The 8,971-nt window shown below is 37.8% G+C and overlaps 1 protein-coding gene across 1 annotated transcript; it reads left to right on the top strand.

Moving 5' to 3' along the window:
• Positions 1–218: 218 nt before the first annotated feature.
• On the top strand, positions 219–5,540 carry LOC145445279 (uncharacterized). Its single transcript, XM_080323458.1, has 6 exons — positions 219–725; positions 798–884; positions 943–1,005; positions 1,427–1,510; positions 4,107–4,148; positions 4,212–5,540. The coding sequence occupies exons 1-6, from the start codon at positions 674–676 to the stop codon at positions 4,349–4,351; spliced, it is 468 nt and encodes a 155-aa protein (XP_080179584.1). The 5' UTR covers positions 219–673; the 3' UTR covers positions 4,352–5,540.
• Positions 5,541–8,971: the final 3,431 nt, after the last annotated feature.

The raw sequence follows: 8,971 nt of genomic DNA on the forward strand, positions 1-8,971 counted from the left end.
TGTGGGCCCCCCATCCCAATTAAAGGTTTGAGTGCGGCAATTACTGTCATGGACGCCAATTTAGCCATTTTAACGCGCCATCGCCCCCTATCGCCCCCTTCGTCCGTTTTCGCCCCCCTATCGCCCCCTTTGCTATTTTCGCCCCCCTGGACCGACAAATCGCCCACGTTGGGAACCACTGGTCTAAATAATGACAGATTTAAAAATTTAAAAAATTTTTAATCATCAGCTCGCTTTTTCGGCACCAACTTAGGTCGACCGTCTTCTGGACGGAAGTGATGACTTTTTTAACCATAAACACTTGGTGTCTCGGACAACATTTCGTAAACTACGTATAGCTCTTTGGCCGATTATGAAACTAGCAAATTAAAAGTGACTATGGTGGTAAAGGAAGAGTATTTGAGCCATGATTTGTATGAGCAAATATTTATTTACATACATACAAAATAGATACATTGTCAGAAAAAATAGAATCACTTCGGTGTACGGCTGATGGCCAGATACAGGAAATAATAAGAAGTATTGTAAGCCACGGACCAAATATGAACAGTGAGATATTGAGTTTCGATAGTGACATATTTCCTATTGCGAACACTGAACAATCATTTCGTTATCAGATCCTGAAGACCATTCATTACCTGCAACATTAATAAGTGAATTCGATCACACTGAAATGAAGATGACTAGCTCGTCCCTACCAGTTCTGATCTTCGGAGAATCCCCAGGTTTGAAAGTTGACTGAGTTCAAAATCAATGGCAGGATTGACCCATAATAATATTCGTTTTTTTCATGTTAGCGAGTAACAATCCCACGTACCGGGATGCACTCATGCCTAAACCTGAAAACCGTATAAGTCAGCCTGTAGGGAATGAACAACAAAAAGGTTTGACTTGTCTTGTTGCTCATTTATTTGTAGTTTGAACAATAATTATGTTTCATAGATGAGGTGTTTGGTAAAGCACCACGAACCATTGCGGAACCTCTGTCATTCAACGAACCTGACTGTGAGCTTTTCTTCTTTTACTATATAATAATATATATTTTGGTTGCGAAATTTCTTATAGACTGTTTAAGCAAAATTTGATAATATTTGTTACTTAATTTTCATGTTAGCATTCTGAGAGACTGGTATTTAACATGGCCATCGATAACCAGCCAATCTTCATCTGTTGTCACAAATACAAAGTATTTCTGAAGTTTCGAATTTGAAGGACCTATCACCATGTTACTGATTTTTACTGCTAATTCACTACTGATTTTCGCAAAAAATACAATCTGTCAATAGGACGTTATTGTATAATGCAATTTGTGCAACTTTTGATGTAATATGACTGAAAAGTAGAACTTCATCTCAAATCTCATTGTAGCTGGCGGTAAATGATTCAAAATTCGAAATTCACTGATAGAAATCCTGTGATTTCATAGACGATATTCTTGATGACGATGATGAGAAGAACATGCCGCAGCACAATACAGCTAGATGTCAAGTAGAAAAGACAGAGCATAATGGTACATATAGCTATTTATTGAATCCTCTTGAAGAAATTGCAACAATACCGCGATGTAAATACATGACAGGCAGTATGAAATTGACTGATGAAAAAGGTATCACCGAATCCCATAACTCCTCTAAGGGTTGGGGAAATAAGTTTGAATTGATTCTAGTGTGGCAAATATGGAAATAGTTGAACAACTTCCACTTCTGGTTAACAGTTCAGATTTTTAGGTAAAACTAGATCTAGAATACTTGAAAATATCTACTTGTAGCAGCTGTAGAATTTACGACGTTACTTCCACTTCTATTACAGTACCTGTGACTGTGGTCACTGCATTGAACACCTCTGAAAACTACAGCAGCGGTGGAAATTTAGAATAAATCACATCTTGCTTATAAGAAGTCCCATATAATAATGTGCAGCGATCTTCATTGTCATCTTACTGGGTGAAGAAGCATATGTTAACTTGATATTGTGATTGCTCATATCTCCCAGAGATAAGCAATCAGCATGGATTTCAATATACAGTTTAAAAACTGGTTTAATGGTGTTGGTCGGGTTGGACTTGGTCATGACATTTCTAATTATTTTATATTTTCATGTTAGTTTTGATCAAATTTCAGTCATTACCAGATTAGGATTTTAAAACTGTAAATTCTTCTCTCATCTCCAGTATCTTCGATTTAGTTAAAATTATAGATTAGGAGACCTGTGTCTGAATTCCGGTATTACACTTCAATAATTTTAATCTGTTTATTCAATTGTTTTATGATGTAATATTCACGAGATTATCCAGTCGTTTGTTCCAAAGAGTGGAGATATGCACGATGGAAGTTTTATCGGCCATTCCAAAAGTAGAATGTGTTTGATGGACCAATTACTCAATACTCATAGTGGTGAAATAAAACTTTTGTTTGCTGATAAATTTCAGATGAATCTGATGAAGACATATTAAACTCCGAAACCATCGATGTTAGATCACCTGAGGTGAAAGATTGTGTAACAGGTTGGCTGGCTCTTAGCGTTTTGCTGTTTCGTATTCATGTAAAACTGTGTCATAGTTCTGTAGTGCTGTAATTATTCAACATAATACAGATGTAGAAATATTGAATTTCTATCAATCCAAATGTTCAGAAATGAAACATACATTATACATTAAAGCAGTGGTTCTCGGCCGGGGGTCCGCGGACCTCTGGGGGTCCGTGAAGCATTTTCAGGGGGTCCCCGAAGCCTCTAAATTTGTAAAATGATTGACAACCTAATTTTTATTTATTTTTTATTCAGGAAAAGCATGAGCCTGTTTCGCTTCGTAATTGCTAAAGCTGTAGGACTCACATCATTCATATGATCACCTGATATGAAATATCCGACTGTGCAAACTAATTTTAATTGTAAAATTGCCAATAGCCTGCTGGTGCAAACAGATTGCTGTTTAGAGATGTTTTGTTGGGGTTTGTGGAAAAATGAAATGTTGGAGATATCAAAACCAAACAGGGTGACTTCAAAATGCTTGCAAAACATTTTGAATTTGGAGTTGTCAGTCTCAGCAAATTAGTAAACAGTCGTTTGAAATAGAAATTCCGTATTCTTTTTCCTAATCTGTCCTAATGAAGGAGTGTAAACCTTGCCACGAAATCTATTTTCTTCCTTGATATAGCCACTAAATAACTTTAATACGAGATGCTAGATAGAAATGACTAGTTAGAAAAACGAGAGAACTGTAGCGTTGGCACGGAGATAGCGAAACAAAACAAGTTAATGCGCGATTTTCAAATGATACAGAAATTCATTCTGTTGGCATAGACTAGGTTTACTCATAGTGATGATGGTGGACTCAAGAACAGACAAATGAAATGAATTGCGACCCTTAGCCAATATAGAGAGCATATCCTCATGATAATTAGCAGCACATGTCTGATTTTCGAGTAAATGTTTGCCGATAGAAGAAATGACTAGGCTGGACGTGATGTGTTCATTGAATATTCACACCAACAGCTGTCGTTAAAAGCGTTGCGCGTTAATATTACATTGGCCACCAATGTGGAAATGGATTTTCGGCACTCATTCACATCGAATCGAAGACGCGGATTTTCAAGGCAATAAATACAGCTGGAAAATTCCTTTCGAAATCATAAAAGTCTACCCAATTTCTACATATAGTGTGCTCTAATTTTCAAGAAAAGTCATATGATGCCTGTTTATCACTAGCCTGCAATTAATATTTACACAAGACAGATGAATGTTGCACGATAATTGAACTAATTTTGAGCTAAAACTTGCGGGGTTCCGCGGGGTCCGTGACGGTCTAAAAGGGGTCCGCGAAGACAAAAAGGTTGAGAACCACTGCATTGAAGGTTTGGAATTTATATATTGTTCCAAATTTAGTTTTTTGTTTCGAGTACATTGAATTGGATTTTTCTGCTTACTGCTAACAGACTGTTCTTGTTTATAGTTATTACTCATATTTACTTGAATTTTATTTAATCATATGGCTCACATGTGGTAAAATATGCTGTATTTTCCAAGTCATACTTCGATACCATTTATTGTATTAGCAATACAGAAAAAGCAACTAGTTTTTATAACCAACATTTCGGGATTATTTTTAGCAAAAGATCCAACTGTTGCCCATATCGATAGAACTTTATCGGGTGAGTTTTGTTATAAATTTTTTGCCCATGAAAATCTTCATTGTATGTTATGTTCTCGAATAGGTTCAAGCTCTGACTCGAATGAAGATGGGCCGTTGGCAACATTTGGAGCACAATCCAGTGATATCTTAATGAAGTATAGACACAACTTGGAAGTAATAGTCAAACTGGTCTGGCCTGCTGAACCAAGGCAAGTATATTGATCTACATTTTTGTAACACTATCTATTTGATTTGAGTAGTGTGCGTATTCTATGCCGTATCCTATCTATACTAGGGGTCGGCCTGGGGAACCTATGGCTCTTTTGATTATCCAACTCTTACTTATCAATATTGCCGCAAGTTTTGATAAATTTTAATAGCGACTAGAATCATTGTTCTTGATGTAGACAAGTATTTATATGAGTTCAAAACACTGACATATTTCATGGCGTTAGGAGCTCAGAAACCCCTTTTAAAATCTTGAAATTAATGCCAAATACTTGCTGCTGATAATAATCGCTCATTATCCGTGCAATATGATATATTTTCTATAATAGGGAACGTACGGTATCTTCAAGTGCATGAACAAATCTAATCCAATCCAATTCAATACGAAGTAGTTCAATGCGAAGTTTTCATAGTGGCAAATACAATGTCAATATCATATCCAATATAATAATTCGCTTTACCCAATGCACCCTTGGAAACTTGGGATTGTGATTAATCAGAGGGAAAAGGAAGACATGGCAACACCTGTATCACAATCTAGCCACATTGTCTTCCTGATCATCAGTGCGAAACGAACTTCCTTGGAGGTGACATTCCCAGTTACGTATTCAAATTACATCCACATTCCGATTTATTAGGTAGCCTGCTCACACTGCCGTTGAAATCTAGGCTGATTGCGTAACGTTATGTTAGCCCCAAAAATGTTGAGAATTGAGAAACAATGTTAGCCAATTGGTATCAGCTAACAATAATCTCCATTGCTGAAGTTTTTATCCCTGTTTAGAGGAAGTGATTGAACAGTGTTCATTCCTTGGAAAGTCGCTTAACTGGTAAAACTATGTTACTGAGGAAAAAACGGTAGATTCACACGTTTACTGGTGTCTACAAATATGGTTTTGCACTAAAATGTACAGTACATCTTAAATGCCATGATCCTCAGGTTAGCTAAGCTAAATTGTCCCATGCTCTACTGTCGTTCTTGTTGTTTCACATGCTCAAATGCCAAGCAACCGGCTTGATTAGTGCGGTCTTGCAGGCGTTATAACATTACATTATACTGTATACGCAGAAAATATGACCGGGTACAAACTCCGAAAGTAGTGAATTTCGATTTTGTGCTACCATAACGTCGCAAGACTTCAATGGTGACATAACAGTTACTTGAAATCATTGTAGAATTAAAATTCCAGCTTCAATCAGCCTGCTCATTGAACATTTTATTGCTTATTTTTTCAACTTCATGATAGCAAACGGTATCTTTCCCAGCTATCTAAAAATGCCAGATTAGTCCTATACACAAAGGTGGGATGAGAGCATTTGTCACCAACTACAGACCGATATCTGTTCTCCTGTATATTGGGATTATCTTCGAAAAGTTGCTCCTGTCCCGTCTATCTTCATTTCTCGCCAAAATGTCTATAATTTGCCCTCTCCAATTTGGCTTCCGCAACAAACACTTAACCTCACATGCCCTCCTAAAGAGTGGCCGATTATTACTACGACATCCTGAAAACGCGAACAGTGGGGTGTAGTATTTTCCTTGATCTAAAAAAGGCGTTTGACTTCGTAGATCAGTGGATCCCAACCATGGGTCTCAGAGCCGCATGCGGCTCCAAGGTAGCCTTCTTGCGGCTCTGATTGACCTCCGTATATGCCACAAAAATATAATAGACGACAGTTGTTTCAGGATATATCCTGAGTTCTGCTGGTCATAGACCTTTATGTATGTAAATTTTAACATCAAAATAATGGCTCGTAGTCAAGTATAAATTGCAATAAGTCCAATAATACCCAGCGTATAATCCCCGCAAACTTTTGCATAAAGTGCTGGAATGTATGAAGAGCTATCACATAATGACATCACATAATAATATGCTGTAGTAATGATATGCATTTTCAGTTTATTTCAATGTACAGCATTCGCCAATCAGCGTCTATCAATGATAAATTAACCGATATAGGGCCGTATGCACCAACATTGAACACGTTCAAGTCTGATCGTCTGTTCGCTCGAACATAACTCAAACGAAACATCAGTTCAAAATATCTCGCGATGCACCATCAATATTTAAACGCCGTTCAGACGAACTGATGATCATTGAGACGAGCTAGCGTTCAGTAAATAGATGCTCAATTTGCACCCTGAAAAGCTACTCAAGGCCGACCGGATAGTAAACAAAACAAGGTTTTTGTGGAACTCAGCGGTCGCTACTCGCTAGCGCGATGTCTATTTCAATGATGAGCAGATGAGCACATTCACAAAACTCCGGCTATATTTCTGTAAGCAGATGAGCACATTCACAAAACTCCGGCTATATTTCTGTAACCATTTTCAAATCAAAGACCATGGCTAGCTTTGCCATCATGCTTTCAAAGTTCCAAAATTAAGTCATGGCTTTACTGGCGATGCCCTGCCAGGAGGTAAATTGAAGGACAGGGCGAAAATTTACAATATCCTGGCTTATGAATATATATTTGACACCACACTGTCTGTAAAAATCGAGGGCCAATGGCGCTTTTCACCCGCTGTCTTCACCACGCACAACTTGTTCTGTGTGTTCACAGTGAGGAATATCACCTTCGTTGATTTATCCACATTCGAATCTAACCCGAACGGAATGAGTGTCCTGTGCTCCCTTAATTCCCTGGGAGTACCTTACTGTCACCTTGAGAATCATCATTGCTCCCCTAATCAATTGCGCAAAACCTTCCGAGATTCCACCATTACTGTGTTCTCTCAATAGCCCGACAATCCCATCCAACTACCATATCTGCACAGCATATATTCAACATTCTCAACTGATAAAGTAACACAAATCGACAGACTTATTTCATTGTTCATGATCATGTTGTATGCTTGAACAGTTTGTGAAAAGAACTGAAATCCTTCAATCTGCATTTTTGTTGAGTAAATAGGAATCTCCAGGGTCTGGTCTTCATCATCACACAATAAATTATGATGATAGCCAAACACATGAAATGAAACTAGTCTACAAAGACAAACTCATCCAAGTAAAAACCTTTTCATTCAATAATGAGTACTGCACAGTGTGCACACCTAACATTTTCTGCTAGACATGATAAAATACCATGCTATACATACCGAATTCTTACAAGTATTATTGTAAGCACCTTGCTAGAGATGAAAGATTATTTGTTATGGAATATGTAAGATTTGTACATCCCTTATCATAGTGCCAACTGAAGCATTTTTCAGAGTCGATCTAATCATTCACTATATTTCGATTGGTGGTATATTCATATTTTTGGCGAGTTGACTCAAGCATCAAACTTCGGAATGACAGTCAGTCAAAATCTAAAGCAATTGACTTTCGGACCAAGGTAGTTAGTCCCATCATTACACAGGCACAGTACATCAATATCAGAACGGACAACCTTCAGTTGTATGTTGATGCTATTGTAGAAATTGAGATGAATGTGGTCCATGTTGATGTAGGCTACATTCCCCCAACATGGTACAATTCCAAATCGGTCATATTTGCACATTTCTATGACTGGTTTCTTGATTTCACGGTCCTACCACTCGAGTATTCTTGTAGTCATTGACTTTTTGGGGAATTTGACACAGACAGCAAACTTTGTAATGATAGTCAGCACAAATCTATAGCAATTGGTGTTCGACCCAGGGCAGTTTGTCACCTCTTTGAGCAGTAAATCCATATCAGAATGGATGACCTTCAGTTGCATGTTGATGATATTGTAGAAATCGAGATGAATGTGGTCCATGTTGATGTAGGCTACCATCCCCCAACATGATTCAATTCCAAATCAGTCATATTATGCACATTTGCATGACTGGTTTCTTGATTTCTCGGTCCTACCAGTAGAGTATTCTTCCAGTCATTGACTTTTTGGGGAATTTGACTCAGACAGATAACTTTGTAATGATATTCAGCCCAAATCTCTAGCGATTGACATACGACTCAGGAAAGTTAGTCCCCTCTTCTTTGCGAATACATCAAAATCGGAATCTATCACCTTCAGTTGATGGTGATTCTTTTGTATATGTAAATGTGTCTTCTTCCAACATAATATTATTGCATATTATTCACATTTTTGAGGATGGTCTCTTGGCCGACATCACTTGATAATGCCGGTACTCATTGAGCGTGACCTAATCCGAGAATCTCCAGATTAGTGAAACGCTTTATTGTTGTTAGGACGTGTATATATTTTACTCATGTAACCTAAAACCTGTAAAATTACTATAATATAGAGATTCGCAAGACATGTGGCTCCAAAACCAACCTATCTACAGCCGACCGCGAGCGCAAATCACAGGACCACGATTCCTGACGTCTAGTACAAATCCATACAACTTCTGCTCCCACTACTCAATCGACAACCTACATCATTAGCAAGCAAATCTACTTTCAGTTTTGCCTTAGGTCCATTTTACTAAATTCTGTACTCATACTTCATACTAAACTTAAAACAGTTACATAAAAGAGGATTCAGAAATTCATGACATGCCGTGACATTGGCAGCCGGCAGCTACGTGCTTTCAATTTCACCAATATGGAATCGGTATCTCGTGCACATCAAAGATTCTACTAATACACACAGGTGTGACACTGAAAACCGTCTTGGTAT

The sequence above is a fragment of the Botryllus schlosseri genome, chromosome 8 (assembly GCF_051294905.1).
Source record: "Botryllus schlosseri isolate E-star chromosome 8, Bs_hap1, whole genome shotgun sequence".
Lineage (NCBI taxonomy): Eukaryota > Metazoa > Chordata > Ascidiacea > Stolidobranchia > Styelidae > Botryllus > Botryllus schlosseri.